The sequence below is a fragment of the Doryrhamphus excisus genome, linkage group LG6 (assembly GCF_037039965.1).
Source record: "Doryrhamphus excisus strain RoL-2023G ecotype Guam linkage group LG6, RoL_Dexc_Guam_v1.1, whole genome shotgun sequence".
Lineage (NCBI taxonomy): Eukaryota > Metazoa > Chordata > Actinopteri > Syngnathiformes > Syngnathidae > Doryrhamphus > Doryrhamphus excisus.
Window position 1 is genome coordinate 9,308,720 of NC_136362.1, and position 20,531 is coordinate 9,329,250.

At 36.6% G+C, this 20,531-nt stretch overlaps 1 protein-coding gene across 8 annotated transcripts in view; it reads right to left on the minus strand.

Moving 5' to 3' along the window:
- The window catches only part of carmil3 (capping protein regulator and myosin 1 linker 3), a 95,520-nt gene that overhangs the window by 58,360 nt on the left and 16,629 nt on the right, over positions 1-20,531 (minus strand). For 7 of the 8 annotated variants that reach the window (XM_078791370.1, XM_078791372.1, XM_078791374.1 and 4 more), the window contains exons 3-10: positions 15,426-15,476; positions 14,029-14,088; positions 13,823-13,944; positions 9,945-10,039; positions 9,656-9,726; positions 9,461-9,534; positions 964-1,039; positions 741-829 (exon numbers count right to left, since the gene is read on the minus strand). In XM_078791370.1, the coding sequence (XP_078647496.1) occupies positions 741-829; positions 964-1,039; positions 9,461-9,534; positions 9,656-9,726; positions 9,945-10,039; positions 13,823-13,944; positions 14,029-14,088; positions 15,426-15,476 (638 nt within the window). Of the gene's footprint in view, positions 1-740; positions 830-963; positions 1,040-9,460; positions 9,535-9,655; positions 9,727-9,944; positions 10,040-13,822; positions 13,945-14,017; positions 14,089-15,425; positions 15,477-20,531 lie in introns of all 8 variants that reach the window. The other variant, XM_078791376.1, reaches the window with a different exon arrangement.

Genomic DNA, 20,531 nt, shown 5'->3' on the forward strand with positions numbered 1-20,531 from the left:
CTAAAACAAATGTACCAACATAAATGACACAAAAATGGGTTGTTTTACATCCAAATATAACAATATCAGCAGTCGAACATAGGTAAGTTTCAGGAAAATATCGGTTCACGACTAAAAACATGCTAGGTTAATTAGCGACTCCAAATTGTCCATAGTTATGAATGTGAGTGTGAATGGTTGTTTGTCTATATGTGCCCTGTGATTGGCTGGCCACCAGTCCAGGGTGTACCCTGCCTGGGATAGGCTCCAGCACCCCCCACCCCGGCAACCCTGGTGAGGATAAGCAGTAGAAAATGAATGAATGAATGAATGAATGAATGAATGAAGATTACATATGATGTTTGCATATCCTCCTTTTCATGGTAAGCTGCATGAAGATGCTATTTTTAGCGCAAAAAAAAAAAAAAAAGTCTCTCAACTTCAATAAATGTTTTCATGGTGTCCCAAGACATCCGATTCATTTGCATGATTCCAAAATGAAGCAAGCTGCTCTGCCAGATGATTGCAGTAAGACGTCCACAGAGAAAAACAACACCGCCTCCGGGAGGTCGGGAGATCGGAAATCAATAGATTGAAAGGTGTAGAAAAAAGAAGTAGCGAAAAGGTCAATCCAGTGACGGAGATGAAGCTAAGGTGTGAAGGTGAGATGCTCTCCAGAATTGAAGAAGAAGAAGAAGAAGAAGGCTAAACGGTGAATAAACGCAACACGACGCATTTAAGGATGTCGGGTGTGAACCTACGACTTCAGTCCAGCATTTTCCAGAGTGAGTTCTTCCAGACTGTTGGACTTGCTGACTGCGTGAAGGACCTGGTCCACCACCTCTGATCCCTGAAGAAAAAAAAATATAAAAAAATTATACAATATTTAAAGAAATATTTTGTTATTTTATTTTTATTTTTATTTTATTTTTTATTTTGTTATTTTATTTTTAAAATGTGGAGTATGATGGAAGTAATAGTTACAATGCGCATGTCTTTGCAGTACAGTTTGGTGAACCAGGTGTTGTACGCGATGGATGCTACAATCACAGCCAGGTCCCTGAAACACACACACACACACACACACACACACACACACACATAAACAGGTCAAATCAATCTCCTGGAAACATCAGTCATAAATTCATACAGTCACATTATTGCAGCTAAGCTTCTTTGTGGCTTGCCTATGCAGTTTATCATGGAGACAGAGCGGACACAGCGGGACGAGATGTTTGTCTAAAAGATGACTGATACCGCTGTGACAACGCTAAGAAGGTGGGGGGGGGGAAAAATACAGAGGAAGGCCGAGACAAGTTGTGATTGATTGATTGATGGGTGGGTGTATTATGTGGTGAAAATCCGTGATATATTTATATCTGGCACAGTCCTCAAGTCACATGACACAGCTATCGGCCATGACTATTATTACACGTGTTCGAACTAATTAACGACTTGAGAAAAGCTGTATCATGAGAACAGGGCAATCAGAAGCCAATCAGACTGAACTATGGTCGTGGGCTAATATGAATACAGTGATAAAATGCACATTAAGTATCATTTAAAGACATCGTGTTGCTGCTGGATGTTCACAATAGCCGAGTGATTAATTTGGATGAAATTGGCAGGAAATGGTGGAAATGGAACTGATTAAATTTGGGTAGGATCTGGATCCAAGAGTTTTTTAAAAATAAAAAAAAATTAAAAAAATTAAAATTTTAAAAATAAAAACATTTAAAAAAATTTTGTCCAGTCATATTTTTTTTGTTAAAAAATACTCTATGCTTTGTAATTAAACTTAATCTTACTCTTTGTAATTATGTCCTACATTGTTAAGATTTTTGAAAGCAAACAGGAAATTAGCAAAAACTACTATTACTAGTATATTACTATTACTATTACATTTTTAAAAAAAAAAATTAATTTAAAATTTAAAAATAAAATACTTAAAAAGTTTTTGTCCAGTCATATTTTTTTGTTAGAAAATACTCTATGCTTTATATTATTTGTAATTATGTCCTACATTGTTAAGATTTTTGAAAGCAAACAGGAAATTAGCAAAAACTACTAGCTTGTAGTGCAGCCTCATTTCCGGAAGTGACATCATCGGAGTGACATCTCTCAGCTAAAGCAGAGTAAACAATCAAAATACTATCATGCAAAGACGTTGTGTTGCTGCTGGATGTTCACAGTAGCCGAGTGATGAAATTGTCAGGAAATGGCGGAAATGGAACTGATTAAATTTGGGTAGGATCTGGATCCAGGAGTTTTTTTTTTTTAATTTAAAAAAAATTAAAAAATTAAAAAATTTTAAATAAAACACTTAAAAAATTTTGTGTAGTCATATTTTTTTGTTAAAAAAATTAAATTTGGGTAGGATCTGGATCCAGGAGTTTTTTAAAAATTAAAAAAAAAATGTAAATTTAAAATAAAACACTTGAAAAATTTTGTGTAGTCATATTTTTTTGTTAAAAAATACTCTATGCTTTATATTATTTGTAATTATGTCCTACATTGTTAAGATTTTTGAAAGCAAACAGGAAATTAGCAAAAACTACTAGCTAGTAGTGCAGCCTCATTTCCGGAAGTGACATCTCTCAGCTAAAGCAGACTAAACAATCAAAATACTATAATGTAAAGACATTGTGTTGCTGCTGGATGTTCACAGTAGCCGAGTGATGAAATTGGCAGGAAATGTCACAAATTGAAGAACTGATTCAATTTGGGTAGGATCTGGATCCAGGAATTTTTTTAAAATTAAAACAGATTAAAAAATTTTAAAAATTTAAAAATTTTACATTTAAAAAAAATTGTCCAGTCATATTTTCTTCATTAAAAAATACTCTATGCTTTATATTATTTGTAATTATATCCTACATTAAGATTTTTGAAAGCAAACAGGAAATTAGCAAAAACTACTAGCTGGTAGTGCAGCCAGTCATATTTTTTCATTAAATTAATGTTAATATCTCATTTTGTCTCGTTCTAGTGGATCCGGTCTCCATGACACCACTACTAATGTTGACTGGTTAAGGCTTCACTCCGCTTAACGACTATCGTTTTACACCACAGTGAAAACCTTAGCCCACCTTAGCGGACAAACACCTTGAATCAAGCATCATCCAATCAGATGAGAGCTGTCCTATCTAGTCCGAGTATGAACTGATGATGCCTGCTTTCAACCTGACCGGTTGCAATGAATCCAATGCCCTGAGATGACTGAGAATATTCACAGTATGTAACCTTTGTGGAAATCTACACTCTCCAAGTACTCTTGCTGTGCGTGTGATTAAACGTGTGTGCTTTTTCCCACCCCCCCCCCCACCCACAGTGTGTCCGGCCAAACCCACGGTGCCGCTGCGCCCGCTGATAGTGAGGCGAGACGCACAGAAAGAGAACAAGCCCAGAGGCAGACAAGGAAATACAAGAAAGAAAGACAAAAAGGAGCGTGAGGAAGAGTGTGATTTCGCCAGAGGGGGGGTGGGGGGGGGGTGTTGCTGGTGACGGCAGCATCGTGGACTTTTAATACACGTTTTACTTTAGACGAGTAAAAAGCGCTACAAGGCTGTGCACCAGCTGCCACGGTCGAGGCTGCATGTGGAACATGATGCACGGTGTCAAAATCCATCAACAACACGGACTTTTGATTTACGTGTTGATGGTAGGACGTGGAATCGACCTCTGATGTCTGGCACATGATGCCATGTTGGTCTATCTTGTTCTTCTATCTAGTCCACAATGACATGTCAGCCATCTTTTCCGTCCTTACTTTATCCATCATATTTGTAGCGTACAGCACGGAAAATTTAAGATTTTTATAGTTTCTGTTTCAAGTCTTTGTTTTAAAATGTGATGTAATGGTAATGGTTTTATTTCATTTGAACATGCATCAGATTACAATTGAATGCATCACATAATCAGTTCACAGTTCCACATGTCCAAAAGGAGTAGGAAGAAGCAAAGCTTATTAAATCCTACCCCTCCATCTGGTACTTTTACAATCAGTAACTGTTACATTTGTTCACTTCCTGCTTTCCATAATACAGTTTCGTTTTTTTTTTTTTTTTTTAAATAATGTACCTTGTACCGAAGTACAAGGTGATATGACCATAATTAAACAATAAAACAATGACTATACAGTGATGTGTTACCGTATGCATTAAAACCATTGGGACTATTGTGGATATCAAATATCAATATTTTTGCATCTATTACAACAAAGTGTGAGATTTGCTCTCATGAAAACAATTACTGTTTTAAATTGGCCCGTGGTACATTCTAAAAATATTAAAAACAGTAATTTTACAAGAAAAAAGTCAAAATATTAAGAAAAAAAGTCAGAATTTTAAGAAAATGTATTTGAGGAAAAATTATGTCATTTTAGTAACATAATGTTGGTATGTCAAATATTTTTTTGTTCAAGTCACATTAATGAGAAACAATCAAAAACAAAAATAGTTGCAATTTTTGTAAAATTAGGGGGCAGAAAAAGTCAAAAATAAATAAAGTCACAAATAGAGGAGAAAATGTATTAGTCGGAAATGTTTTTAAAAAAACAGCAGAAACTGATTTTTTTTTTACAAGAATAAAGTCAAAATATAAGAGAAAAATGTTGTACTCTAACAAGAAAAACATTGCATTTATATGACAAAGTCGCAATATAGGACAAAATTAGGACAAAATTATGTAATTTTATTTTGAATGGAATATTTTTCTTTTTAGCATAGAAAACCTGTTCATGAAATAACACCCTCTTTGTTTGCATCACATTGTGCAGGCTACGGGATCACAGAGAGGACAATGCCACTGGCATAGTAAGCTACCAAGCTAACTCATTAGCCTTTCCAATGAACATATTCATTCAAATGGAGTGGGGAAGAAGGACAAAAAAGCCAAAACCTTACCACTTCCACACAGAATGAGAGGAGAACCTCCCTCCTGAATGGAATGGCATGGCTTTTAGAAATTGCACATTTACATTTTAAGTGATTCAAGTGACATATTGAGCTAAGCAAAGCATGTGGATATCGCCGATATCATTGTCTGCAGGAAAACCTAATAACAGTCGCTGATATCAGTCAGCAGATTTTAGCGGACATCCTGAGATAAAATATAAAATATAAAATATAAAATATAAAATATAAAATATAAAATATAAAATATAAAATATAAAATATAAAATATAAAATATAAAATATAAAATATAAAATATAAAATAATAGGTTGTTTAAAACCCCATCGGAACAATGCCTATGCACTTCCTGGATGAGGGGTCGGTTGGAGGAAGTCCTGCTTGGTGGCATTTTAGTAAAAAGGTCAAGGTGACATCGTCCTCGGAGGAAGGCGCATCCTAATTTGTAGGAGATGTTGCGTTTATTTAAGTCAAACACAAATGTGGATGATACACCTCGACGAAAGGACCACGCCAGATTAGTGACAGCTGAAGGAGGTGGAGATCGGGAGAGATGGAGAGATGGAGATCAGGTTGAGAGGAATAAAAGCAGACAGATCTGGACACATCCTGGTGTTTGCTTGCGAGTACATCAACCTGAATAGGTCAGATCCTTTACTTGGACAGGGCCAATACAGATAGACAGATACTGGGTGTGTGTGTGTGTGTGTGTGTGTGTGTTTGTGTGAGTGAAACACAAAAGAGGGGTGTTCCACGGACAAAGAGGAGAGCTGAGAAGAAGGACAGAAAAGAGAATGGATGAGAAGCTTTTTAAGCGAAAAGGGTTTCCACATTGAGTTGAGAGGAATGAGCCGTGACGGCGTTTGAACCGTCATCAGTCACCCGAAGATTGATTGCCTTGTGGTCTGCAATGAGGGTAGATGGGTCCAATCAGAGGAAGATATTGCGGGGGGGGGCGGTGATGAAGATGATAGGACCGGGAATGACGAGTAATTTGCAACAAATAACCTCTGACACATGATTTGCAAAAAAAAAAAGACCATTTCTTTGTTTCTTTCAGTCAGTTGGACTTTTTCCTATTTTTTTAAATGTATCGTTCAGGCTGCAATTAATGATTCTTTTCTTAGTCCATTAATCTGAAGCTTGTTGTTTTGAGGAATTGACTAATCGGTTAGGCCCCAAAAACAGGGCTGTCCAAATTTTTTCCAGCGAGGATCTGGTAATGGTAATGGTTTTATTTCATTTGAACATGCATCAGATTACAATTGAATGCATCACATAATCAGTTCACAGTTCCACATGTCCAAAAGGAGTAGGAAGAAGCAAAGCTTATTAAATCCTACCCCTCCATCTGGTACTTTTACAATCAGTAACTGTTACATTTGATCACTTCCTGCTTTCCTAAAATAGTTTTTATTTTTTTATTTTTTTATTAACTTTTATTTTTTTGTTTTATTTATTTAAATTTAATTTTTTGGTCACATACCAAAGTACAAGGTGATATGTTTTTTTTATTTTATTTTAAATGTTTTTAAAATTAATTAATAAATTCATTCATTTTCTACCGCTAATCCTCACGAGGGTCACAGGAGGTGCTGGAGCCTATCCCAGCTGTCTTCGTTTTTTAATTTTTTTTTTGTCATGTAACTGTCAATATAGTGATGTGCTGCTATATATGTCACAAAAAATAAAAAATAAAAAATAAAAATAAAAATAAAATAAAAAATAAAAAATAAAAAATAAAAAATAAAAAATAAAAAATAAAAAATAAAAAATAAAAAATAAAAAATAAAAAATAAAAAATAAAAAATAAAAAATTCATTCATTCATTTTCTACCGCTTTTTCCTCACGAGGGTCGCAGGAGGTGCTGGAGCCTATCCCAGCTGTCTTTGTTTTTTATTTTTTTAAATAAAAAAATAAAAAATAAAACTATATTAGGAAAGCAATGGGTACCATAGTAACTGTCAATATAATGATGTGCTATATATATCACTATATTGACAGTTACCATGGTACCCATTGCTTTCCTAATATAGTTTAAGTTTAGTTTTTTTTTTCAATATAGTGATATACATAGCACATCACTATATTGACAGTTACTATGGTACCCATTATGTCACTGTATGGTCACATCACCTCGTACTTCGGTACATGACAAAACAATTTTTTTTAACTTAAACTATATTAGGAAAGCAGGAAGTGAACAAATGTAACAGTTACTGATTGTAAAACTACCAGATGGAGGGGTAGGATTTAATAAGCTTTGCTTCTTCCTGAAAACTGTACTTAAAATGTACCATTTACTGAAGCCAAAAGGTAAACAAAATCCCATTTGAGTGGCTGAAGTCAAAGGATATGTCGGTTTTAAATAAATAAATATAAAGAAATCATTGTTATTTAATTGTATTGATCCATCGATGAACTGTCGCGGCACTACTTCAAATTTCCAAACGTGACTTCTGCTAGCATCCTTCAATTCTTAGAGCCTCTGTCGAAGTGCAGGAGAGGAGTTTAGTGATAGATTGAGGGCACACGGGAACAAAAGAGGTCTTTAAAAGTAGCAAGTGCTGAGAGGCTCCCTGCAAAATAAATAATTGGGAGGAAAAAGCTCAAACGCTGCAGTGGTTTTTTGTTTTTTTTGCTCGCTATTTAATGCATTAATATATGCATGAGTTGCTGCAAAGACGCACTAAGAATTGCTTTGTTTTTACCCGCATAACAACAATCCCCAGCTACCATTCCGTGTTGATCTTCGTACGAAGATGGAAAGTGCTGCTTTCAATGTGAAGGATAAGGAAGTACACTAGGTTAACTTCTTTTAAAATGTCATGTTTTGGGTTTTTTTTGACAAGCAGCACTTAGCTAACATATTAAATTATTGCATGCTTTATGGATGCCGTGTAGGGAGGAAAAAAAAAAAAAAAAAGACGCCGGTAGAGCGATACAAGAGAAGACATGACATTTTACAGCTGTTCTCACATTCTGCGCTCAGACTCCGACAAGCACATCATTCAACCCCCCCCCACCGCCCACCCCCGCGCCTTTCATTGCCCCCTGGTTGGAACAAGACAAGAAAAAAAGAAAGCGAACAAAAAATTGTACCACCTGAAATAGAAAAAAACTAAAGCCGACATGTACCATGCTAGCATATACGTACAATAAAGATGGCAGTCAAGACAGTATCAGACACTTGGTTCAGTATATTATGCATCAAAATAGTAATGTTGTGCTGCTGCTGGATGTTCATTTTAACAATGATGGCGTACGTTTGTTTTCTTTTCCAAAAGAGGGAGATTTAAGACAAAATGGACAGTTCTATATCTATTTTATTGTTTTTCTTTTTTTTGTTTTTAATTTTTCTTCTTGTAACTAACATTTCGATAATATTTTGATTTTATTCTCCTAGCCTCTCCAACCTAATTTTCCAAAATTGCAACTTTATTCATTGAGTTGTTTGTTTTTCATAAAGTTATGACTTATAAAAAAATATATTTTTTTATTTTTAGGAATTTTTAATATTTCGACAACATGCTACTAAAATTGTTTTTTTCCTTCTTAATAGTTATTCACGTAACATTACTGCTGATTTTTCAATTTTTTGCAAAAGTTTTTTTAAATTATATTTTTAGAATGTGCCAATATAAAACCAATAATGGGCCAAAAAAAAAAAAAAAGAAAAAATTACGGGCGGTACTTTGGACACTCCTGGTCCTAGCTTCAGATTAATCAACTATGCAAATAATTATTAGTTGCAGCTCCACAGGGGGAATTTTCATTGGTCACGCTGTAGTCTTTTTAATTAAATTAAAGTAAAATACAGTAAAAAGACAGTAAAATAAAATAAAATGAAATAAAATAAGCCGTGGAAAATGAATGAATGAATTAATGAATAAATTAAATTAAAGTAAAATACAGTAAAAAGACAGTAAAAAGACAGTAAAATAAAATAAAATAAAATAAAAAAGCCGTGGAAAATGAATGAATGAATGAATGAATTAAATTAAAGTAAAATACAGTAAAAAGACAGTAAAATAAAGTAAAATAAAATAAAGTAAAATAAAATAAAGTAAAATAAAATAAAATAAAATAAAATAAAATAAAATAAGCCGTGGAAAATGAATGAATGAATGAATGAATGAATAAATTAAAGTAAAATACAGTAAAAAGACAGTAAAATAAAGTAAAATAAAATAAAATAAAAAAGCCGTGGAAAATGAATGAATGAATGAATGAATTAAATTAAAGTAAAATACAGTAAAAAGACAGTAAAATAAAGTAAAATAAAATAAAGTAAAATAAAATAAAGTAAAATAAAATAAAATAAAAAAGCCGTGGAAAATGAATGAATGAATGAATAAATTAAATTAAAGTAAAATACAGTAAAAAGGCAGTAAAATAAAATAAAATAAAATTGAATTAAATAAAATAAAATTAAATTAAAATTTTAATTTCCTTTCATTTATAAACAGTTCACCCAAAACAGTGCATCATTCTCCTGTGGCCTTCAATGCATCACTGCAGTAATCTTGTACTGCCATTGCGGATAATTGCAACGTAAACTCTCTCACCTGCTGTCAAGATGGCTGAAATCCATTAAATTGAATTCTCGGTTGTCCTGGGAGTGGTAGATGGTGTCAACATCCTGAAGGAGGAACAGGAGACAAAGCAGGAGTGAGCATAGTCAAATATGAATGATTTCATTCGGGATTCGGCTGAACCAAACACTGTGAAACATTTTATAGCGTGGTGGGAATTGGACTTACCCACTGCACTTCTTCTTTGCACCCAATGCCATTGTAGTCACAAAGAGCAGCGTACGTCTCGGAAAATCCCCCTAAAAAAAAAAAAATAAAAAAAAAGATAAGCGCAAATTAGCAGTTCCAGCATGAATACAGAGATGAAATTAAACACAGCGATCCCTTGTAAACACGGAGGAGGTGTGACTGAGCTCTGAGATTGGAAGCATAGCTGACATTAGGTGCGTTCAGTCGCTTATTAGCGTGTTTCATTCAGTCAACGCGAGGGCAGTGAAAGCAAGGCAGCAGGACTCACCACAGGTCTTCTGGGGGTCCAACGCCGATTCCGACATTGGTGAAAACTGGTGAATTCCATCACTGGTGTCACCTTCTGCTCGACAAATTGGCGGACTGAAAAGTAGAAATAAAAAAAATATGACATAAGTGGCATGCAAACATGAAATTAAACACACATTCGATACCGTCAAGGCCGATTCATTCATTCATTCATTTTCTACCGCGAGGTGGGGTACACCCTGGACTGGTGGCCAGCCAATCACAGGGCACATATAGACAAACAACCATTCACACTCACATTCATACCTATGAACAATTTGGAGTCGCTAATTAACCTAGCATGTTTTTGGAATGTGGGAGGAAACCGGAGTACCCGGAGAAAACCCACGCATGCACGGGGGGAACATGCAAACTCCACACAGATATGGCCGAGGGTGGAATTGAACCCTGGTCTGTCAAGGCTGATTGTTTAATAAAATATTATAATTGCACATTTCTTATGACGCAAATGACATATTATGCAAATTATATGATCACATAATATACCACAAACCCCACCACACAACAACCCAATGCCACATATAGATTGCAGTCCTGTGGGTCACCATCCATACCATTTTTACCATCAATTTTCTTATCCTCACTACGGTGCTGGAGCCTATCCCAGCTGTCTTCAGTCGAGAGGTGGGGCACATCCTGGACTGGTGGCCAGCCAATCACAGGGCACATATAGACAAACAACCATTCACACTCACATTCATACCTATGGACAATTTGGAGTCGCTAATTAACCTAGCATGTTTTTTTTGGAATGTGGGAGGAAACCGGAGTACCCGGAGAAAACCCACACATGATTTCGATTAATCGAAACAGAAACGACTAAATCGTTACTATTTTGCCGCCCATCCATTTTCTATGTCGCTTATCCTCACAAGGGTCGTGGGTATGCTGGAGCCTATCCCAGCTGTATTCAGGCGAGAGGAGGGGTACACCCTGGACTGGTGGCCAGCCAATCACAGGGCACATATAGACAAACAACCATTCACAAAAACATGCTAGGTTAATTAGCGACTCCAAATTGTCCATAGGTATGAATGTGAGTGTGAATGCTAGGTTAACCTAGCAAAAACATGCTAGGTTAATTAGCGACTCCAAATTGTCCATAAGTATGAGTGTGAATGGTTGTTTGTCTATATGTGCCCTGTGATTGGCTGGCTGGCTAGCGACCAGTCCAGGGTGTACCCCGCTTCTCGCCCGAAGACAGCTGGGATAGGCTCCAGCACCCCCGCGACCCTCGTGAGGGAACTATAGGGGTGTTATTTTATGTCTAGAGGGCTTATTTTATGTTTTTATTTTCTCTTACGTCCACTATATTGGGTAATAGGAGTGTTACTGTAACTATAGGGGTGTTATTTTATGTGTAGAGGGCTCTAATCATGTTAAAAAAATCGTATTTAGAAGGTAGTTAACAAATTTTCTTTCTTTAAATGAAAATATTATATTTATAAATAAATAAATAAGGAATCCTACTTCACAAAAATTGACTTATCAGGGTCGGGAACCGATTAACCACCGTAAACGTGGGATGACTGTATTTGGCCACACAAAAAATAGTTTCGGATGTACTGATGTACACTCTTAATAATAATAATTCGTGAGGAAAAAGTGGTAGAAAATGAATGAATGAATGAAAGTTCCTGGTTCATTTGTGACTTTACTGTATCTCAAAAATAGAAACGGAGGACCGAGATCCTCTCCATCCAAATTACGGCGCTCTACCTGCTTTGACTCTTTGATAGGATTACATCCCCGCTAATGGAATTCAACAACAGTTTCACACCATCTGGAGCGCTACGATAATCTGGAAAACGTCTTGCTTAAAACGGGGACCAAGATTCTCTCGGTCGCAGCGCTGCGGGGGTGCTCCAGTCCAGCATGTTAAATAAAATAGAATTAATGAACCGGGAATCGAGATTGCTGTATTTTTGGGTAGCATCCCTTTAATCCCATTTGTCATATCACACACACATACAACCCACTAGTGACCTTAATCTCTGTACCACATCTTCAACTGTGATACTATCGATATTACGCAGCTCAAATAAAGCGGCACCAATCAGTTACAAGGCGGTACAATCAGTCCGCTCGCTTTATTCGCTATGAATGTTCACTACAGGCAATCATCGTGGGGAGAAAAAAAAAGGCTTGCAGATGGATGGTGACATAACCTTGCACAGGTCAATAATAAGCAAGCCCCGCCCCATTGCTGGTAGAAATAGATTGAACACAAGTAAGCATAGTCGCATTCACGCAACGCAACATCAAATGTGACCTCAGGAGCATTGGGGCCCCCCTCCGCCATGGGTCCGCCATCTATAGTCTTTATTTCTGTGATGGAGAAAAGGACTCCTCTATCACTTTTAACGATATGAAGATGCACACGCCGCACACGAATAGGCTGGCACGTAACCAAACACAAACCTGACAACGTATTCCGCATGTGTGGAATTTCGAAAATGCACACTCGATGTTCACACGCCACACACAATCCACACTATGCATACGCAAGACTCACCTCATCAGCCTGCTGCCAACGCATACCAGAAAGGACTACTTTCTATACTAGATATGTTATATATATTACTAGATATATTATAATATTATACACATTATAGTATATACTATATTATTATTATTTAAATTATTTGCAATTTACTGTTTACGCTGTACATTGCTGTTCATATTGATAGGGTGCTGGAGCCTATCACAGCTGTCTTTGGGCGAGAGGTTGGTGACCAGCCAATCACAGGGCACATAGTATAGACAAACAACCATTCACACTCAAATTCATACCTATGGACAATTTGGAGTCGCTAATTAACCTGGTTCATCTTCAAAACAGCAAAATTAAAATTAAAATTAAAATTAAAATTAAAATTAAAATTAAAATTAAAATTAAAAACACTTAAATTATATTAGGAAAGCAGGAAGTGAACAAATGTAACAGTTACTGATTGTAAAAGTACCAGATGGAGGGGTAGGATTTAATAAGATTTGCTTATTAAATATAAAGAAATATTATTAAATATATATAATAAAATAAATACAAAATAAAATACATAAAAATACAAAATAAAAAAATACAAAATAAAATAAAAAATAAATAAAAACAAACAAACCTTAAACTATACTATGGAAAGCAGGAAGTGAACAAATGTATCAGTTACTGATTGTAAAAGTACCAGATGGAGGGGTAGGATTTAATAAGATTTGCTTATTAAATATAAAGAAATATTATTAAATATATATAATAAAATAAATACAAAATAAAATACATAAAAATACAAAATAAAAAAATACAAAATAAAATAAAAAATAAATAAAAACAAACAAACCTTAAACTATACTATGGAAAGCAGGAAGTGAACAAATGTATCAGTTACTGATTGTAAAAGTACCAGATGGAGGGGTAGGATTTAATAAGCTTTGCTTCTTCCTACTCCTTTTGGACATGTGGAACTGTGAACTGATTATGTGATGCATTCAATTGCAATCTGATGCATGTTCAAATGAAATTAAACCATTACCATTACCAATTTATTTTACTTCCTTAAATGAACTCGTGATAATTTCATAACCTGCTTAAAAATGAGCTTTGCATTCAAATCTCCAAAGTGTCAGCCGGCGAAATCAATGCCAGTGTTGGCTGTGTTGGGTGCGAACTACTGTGTTCCCAGGATGCACTTGGCTGAAAGCCGGCCAAAAGTGAAGCTGCCAACTTCTCAAAGCTACTGCAAGCTCCGTTACTGTCGCCTAACTCATCTTTGGTTCTCAGCTTACACAACACAACACAACACAACACAACACACCAGGAAAACGTATTTCCTTGAGGCTTACGCATAAATGGAGTTGTTGAAGACTCTGGAGAGGGCGTGGTTGATGTGACCGACCATGTTGTCCAAATGGTCCTGGGTCTCCAGTCTCAGCGAATAGGTGGTCTTGTCTGTATCGATGACAACCTGCAGCATGTAGACAAGATAGTGTTTGTGAAACAACATCGTTTTAGTCCGAGCTGCATGAAGAAACTTGTACCGTGATGGCACCTGATGCTCTTGATACGTGTTCATTGCACGGATTTCCAGGAAGTTGAACGTGACTTCCACCTGAAACAGAACAGAAACAAGTTGGATTTTAAAGTCCGGCATTGCGGCCACATAGTAGGTGAAATAATGATCTGATCTCCGATCTGATTTTGCAGTTTAACTCCTGAGTTCATATTGGAATTTTAGTCACAGAGTCACAGAAAAGGGAAAAAGGAGCTCGGTTTTCGACTAAAATTATCGCCATCATCTCAGTTACGGTACTATGGTAGCCATTATGTCATTGTATGGTCAGATCACCTTGTACTTCGGCATGTGACAAAAAATAAAAATATAAATAAAAATATTAAAATTACAATTACATTTAAAATTACAATTAAAATTAAAATGACATTTAAAATTAAAACTACAATTACAATTACATTTAAAATTACAATAAAAATTGAAATGACATTTAAAATTAAAATTACATTCAAAATTACAATTAAAATTACATTTAAAATTAAAATTAAAACTACAATTAAAATTACATTTACAATTACAATACAATATTACAATAAAAAAATTACAATAAAAAATAAAAAATCAATAAAAAATAAAACTACAATTAAAACTACAATTACATTTCAAATTACATTTAAAATTACAATTAAAATTAAAATTAAAATTACAATTAAAATTAAAATTACATTTAAAATTACAATTAAAATTAAAATTTAAATTACATTTACAATTACAATACAATATTACAATTAAAATAAAAATTACAATAAAAAATAAAAATTCAATAAAAAATAAAAATTTAAACTAGGAAAGCAGGAATTAATTAATTTTAAAAACATTTAAAATAAAATAAAAAAACATATCACCTTGTACTTCGGTATGTGACAAAAAAATTAAATTTAAATAAATAAAACTAAAAAATAAAAGTTAATAAAATAAATTAAAAAAATATAAACTATATTAGGAAAGCAGGAAGTGATCAAATGTAACAGTTACTGATTGTAAAAGTACCAGATGGAGGGATAGGATCGAATAAGCTTTGCTTCTTCCTACTCCTTTAGGAACTGTGAACTGATTATGTGATGCATTCAATTGTAATCTGATGCATGTTCAAATGAAATAAAACCATTACCATTACCAGAAACTGAACCTCACAAACTAGTTGGGGGAATCTAGTTTTTGGTGACTCAGTCTCTGAAGAATAGATGGAACGTGGCACGTACAAGTCGCACGTTTCTTGAAGTTGTTCAGCAGGAACACCAGCTGCTGTCTTAGCGTCCTTGCTTCCCACTATTATACCACCACCATTATAACTGTGCTTGGCTTCTCTAAGCATCAAGAGATCAAGGTTGGCTAGTGAAAGCCATAAAAGTCCAACGAGAGCGGGGGATATTTACCTTGGTGGGCACTTTGACGGCAAAGAGATACAGTCTCCATGTTGCCAGGACCTGGAGGGGGGGGGGGGGAAGAACACATTCCTTTCATTTGTCACAGAACCCCAACTGTACAATGCAAAGAAACCACAATGTAAAGACGCCATAATGGCGGCTTTGGATGATAGGAAAAAAGAAGATGCACAGATGAACAAAGTAAATGTCACTAACAAGGTAATTGAACAAATAATATGTGTTATTTTATTTTCTCTTACGTCAACTATATTAGGTAATAGAAGTATTAATGTAACTATAGGGGTGTTATTTTATGTGTAGAGGGCTCTAATAACGTTGAGAAACGTATTTAGAAGGTGGTCAACAGGTTTTCTATCCTCTAACTGAAAATATTGTATTTATAAATAAGTGATCCTACTTCAGGCTGCATGGTGTAAAAGTGGTTAGCGCACAGGCCCCACAGCTAGGAGACCCGAGTTCGATTCCATCCTCGGCCATCTGTGTGTGGAGTTTGCATGTTCTCCCCATGCATGTTTTCTCCGGGTACTCCGGTTTCCTCCCACATTCCAAAAACATGCTAGCTTAATTAGCGACTCCAAAGTGTCCATAGGTATGAATGTGAGTGTGAATGGTTGTTTGTCTATATGTGCCCTGTGATTGGCTGGCAACTAGACCAGGGTGTACCCTGCCTCTCGTCGAAAGACAGCTGGGATAGGCTCCAGCACCCCCCCGCGACCCTCGTGGGGTAAATATAGGGGTGTTATTTTATGTCTGGAGGGCTTATTTTATGTATTTTATTTTCTCTTACGTCCACTATATTGGGAAATAGGAGTGTAAAGGTAACTATAGGGGTGTTATTTTATGTGTAGAGGGCTCTAATCATGTGGTCAACAAATGTTCTTTCCTCTAACTGAAAATATTGTATTTATAAATAAATAAATAAGGAATCCTACTTCACAAAAATGGACTTATCAGGGTCGGGAATCGATTAACCACCGTAAACACGGGATGACTGTATTTGGCCACACAAAAAAATAGTTTCAGATGTACTGATGTACACTCTTAATAATAAACACGGTTATATTTGAATTGATAAATATTTGAAATAACCAAAACTGAAGAAATAAATGCCATTTTAGGTAATGTTGAGATCGCATTTATCGATGCAATTGATTCACTATAGTACGAGAAGATGCGAAAGACATCTCGATATCCGACACATACACTTTTCTTTCTTTCCATTGTCATCTCGGTGTTGTCCTTTATACCCCCCCCCCCCCTCCATACATCCTGTCATTGCTGAGATCTCCATGAAAATTTGCTCACCGACGCCACCTTCGTCCTTTAAACCCTAATCCCTCCCATCTCCCGGTGAGCTACACAGTTCTCCGTCTGCATCCCCTCTTGCCCTTCCACCGCCTCCCTTTTCTGTCAATTCCCTTGACTACTTTCCGGCTTCAGTTTTTCTATTCTTTTTCTGCTCTGTCGCTTTCAATTCCTCAAGGCCTCCCTGGGCTGAATGGTTAATGGTGCCCCGCTGTGGGGTGGCGAGAAGAAAAAAAAAAAAAAAACGTACAAAGCGAGAGAGTGAGAGAGAGAGAGATTTGCATCCTGATAATATAGTCTTCTTATCCTTAAATATTCCATGACGACAACGCCGACAGGCAAAGCTGATCGACTTGCACTTAAAAAAAAAAAAAAAAAAAAAACCTCAAGTAAAGATATGACATAAGAGGACGATGACTAGAAAAAGGACAGATACTGAAGTACTTTTTATAAAAAAAAAAAAACTACACCGCAGAGTCTGTGTGGTACATTGCCGGTTCAAATCGCAGCTCCGCTTAAAACCCGAACGAATCATACGGCTCAGAGCGAGAGTCCGGAGCCGTCTCCTTTCTTCGCAGGCTCGGCAATCTGGCAGAGGGTCTCGTCACGTAAACAGAGGCATTAATAATTCAGGCCCTCAGCTGGGCGCCGATTTGATCTACTGAATCCCGAACAAGACATATTGAGCAGGAAACTTTCTTCTTTAGGTATTTGATTACAAGCATATAAAAGAAAGCAACGAACGGAATCCGTTGCATCGGTAAGTCGTGGGAATAGCATGTGTAGGTTTTATTTTTTTATAGAATAGACGAAACAAGCTATGCTTATTACACTCGCCATAGTACAATCAAAATTTGGCAGCAATAATAATGCTAACACTTGGTTAAATGTTAGCATGCTGATGTTAGCATGCTATCAATGTTAACACGCTAACATCAGAGTGCTAACACTTGGTAGGTGTTAGCATGCTAACACTTGGTTAGGTGCTAGCATGCTGATGTTTGCATGCTAGCAATGTTAACACGCTAACATCAGAATGCTAACACTTGGTTAGGTGCTAGCATGCTGATGTTAGCATGCTAGCAATGTTAACACGCTAACATCAGAGTGCTAACACTTGGTAGGTGTTAGCATGCTAACACTTGGTTAGGTGCTAGCATGCTGATGTTTGCATGCTAGCAATGTTAACATGCTAACATCAAAGTGGGGAAACTTGGTTAGGTGCTAGCATGCTGATGTTAGCATGCTAGCAATGTTAACACGCTAACATCAGAGTGCTAACACTTGGTAGGTGTTAGCATGCTAACACTTGGTTAGGTGCTAGCATGCTGATGTTTGCATGCTAGCAATGTTAACACGCTAACATCAGAATGCTAACACTTGGTTAGGTGCTAGCATGCTGATGTTAGCATGCTAGCAATGTTAACACGCTAACATCAGAGTGCTAACACTTGGTAGGTGTTAGCATGCTAACACTTGGTTAGGTGCTAGCATGCTGATGTTTGCATGCTAGCAATGTTAACACGCTAACATCAGAATGCTAACACTTGGTTAGGTGCTAGCATGCTGATGTTAGCATGCTAGCAATGTTAACACGCTAACATCAGAGTGCTAACACTTGGTAGGTGTTAGCATGCTAACACTTGGTTAGGTGCTAGCATGCTGATGTTTGCATGCTAGCAATGTTAACATGCTAACATCAAAGTGGGGAAGATGGGGGGGGCAAGTCCATGTATGCATGCTGCAGAGCGTGAAAAAAATGTTCGACAGTAGCGCCCCGCTTTTCGCAGGAGTTAGATTCCACGTTTACCCGTGAATGGCAAAATTCTGCAAATAATTCATGCACAAAAAATCTACTTTAATCACCCCCCCGCCCCCCCAAAAAAAAATTACAAGCATATAAAAGAAAGCAACGAACGGAATCCGTTGCATCGGTAAGTCGTGGGAATAGCATGTGTAGGTTTTATTTTTTTATAGAATAGAAGAAACTAGCTATGCTTATTACACTCGCTATAGTACAATCAAAATTTGGCAGCAATAATAATCCATATACAATACATTTAATAACAAACGAGCATGTTAGGAATGGTGAACAGGCCTCTGAACGACCACTAATTGACACGCATGTTGACATTGCTAGCATGCTAACACCTAGCATGATAGCGGTAAGTGTTCTTTTCATATGTTATAACATTGGCATCTTAGTAATGCTAGCATGCTAACATTAGGATAATAGCTTTTTACTCATTTTCATAGGTAGACATTATTATGTTGTCTTAGCATGTCTTAGCATGCTAACATTAATTTATTTTCAATTTTCATGAATATAAAACATACATACATACGTTTACCACTTTCATGCTAGGTGTTAACATGCTAACATGAGGTGTTAGCAGGCTGATGTTAGCATGCTAGCAATGTTAACACATTAACATCAGAGTGCTAACACTTGGTAGGTGTTAGCATGCTAACACTTGGTTAGGTGCTAGCATGCTGATGTTTGCATGCTAGCAATGTTAACATGCAAAGTGGGGAAGATGGGGGGGCAAGTGCGTGTATGCATGCTGCATAGTGTGAAAAAAATGGTCGACAATAGCGCCCCGCTTTCGCTGGAGTTAGATTCCACGTTTACCCGTGAATAGCAAAATTCTGCAAATAATTCATGCACAAAAAATTCTACTTTAAATCACGCCCCCCCCCCCCCCAAAAAAAAAACGAACTTAATGCGCTATTCACAATAATTATGAACTCATTCAATACCAGCCATTTTTTAAAAAAAGCCGTCCCTCTCAGGATCGGCCATTTTTGAGGAATTCGACAGATTTTCCAAGACACCCAGAATATTGTGTTTTAGGTTAGCTTAGCACTTTTTCCTGTTCTTTAGTAATCAGCAGTACAACACACGTATGTAATGCTAAGAGTCCACTGGGCTGGCGCCAGTTGGTGCCAGTTCACGCCAATGCAATTTGCTGTGGCGCCCAGTTTCACCAATTAGGTGCCTAGTGGCGTGCAGTGGCTCAAACTGCCTCCCAACTAGCTCATGATGTCCCGTAACCGAGGCAAAACTTTAGTTTGGCGGCAAGAAAATTTGAAAAGTGTTTAAAATCTTGGTCGCAAATACTTGCATCAAAAAAACAATTGGAGCAAAGTGTCCACCAAGTGGAACCAAATGTCGCAAACAATTCACCTTTTGGAATCCACTGGAATGTAATGGCACGAGCCAAGTTGCGGCAATGATGCTAAGAGTCCATTGGGCTGGCTCCAGTTGGTGCCAGTTCATGCCAATGCAATTTGCTGTGGCGCCTAGTGTCACCAATAAGGTGCTTAGTGGCATGCAGTGGCTCAAACTGTCTTCCAACTGGCTCGTGGTGGCCCGTAACCGAGGCAAAAATTTAGTTTAGTTTTCAATATGTTGTGTTAATATCTTCGTTGCGCCACTTGCATCAAACAATCGGCACAAAGTGTCCACCAAGTGGAACCAAATGTCGCAAACAATTCGCCTATTGGAATCCACTGGAATGTAATGGCGCGAGCCAAGTTGCAAAAAAAAAAAAAGCACCAAACATGATCTCTACTGTGCAGTTTCATTATCACCTAATCTTTACTTTGCTTATTGACTGTTCAAAATGTAAAAATTGTACTTGATTCGATCAGAAAGGCCTAAGTTATGCAATATCTGGAGCCCGGCTGCTTTTTCCAACACAAAATAGGAACGTTAAACGGACTCGACTGACCACTTTGCAACCAAACTTTTGTGCCAATTCAGCGTTTTTGTGCGATCACAAGTCA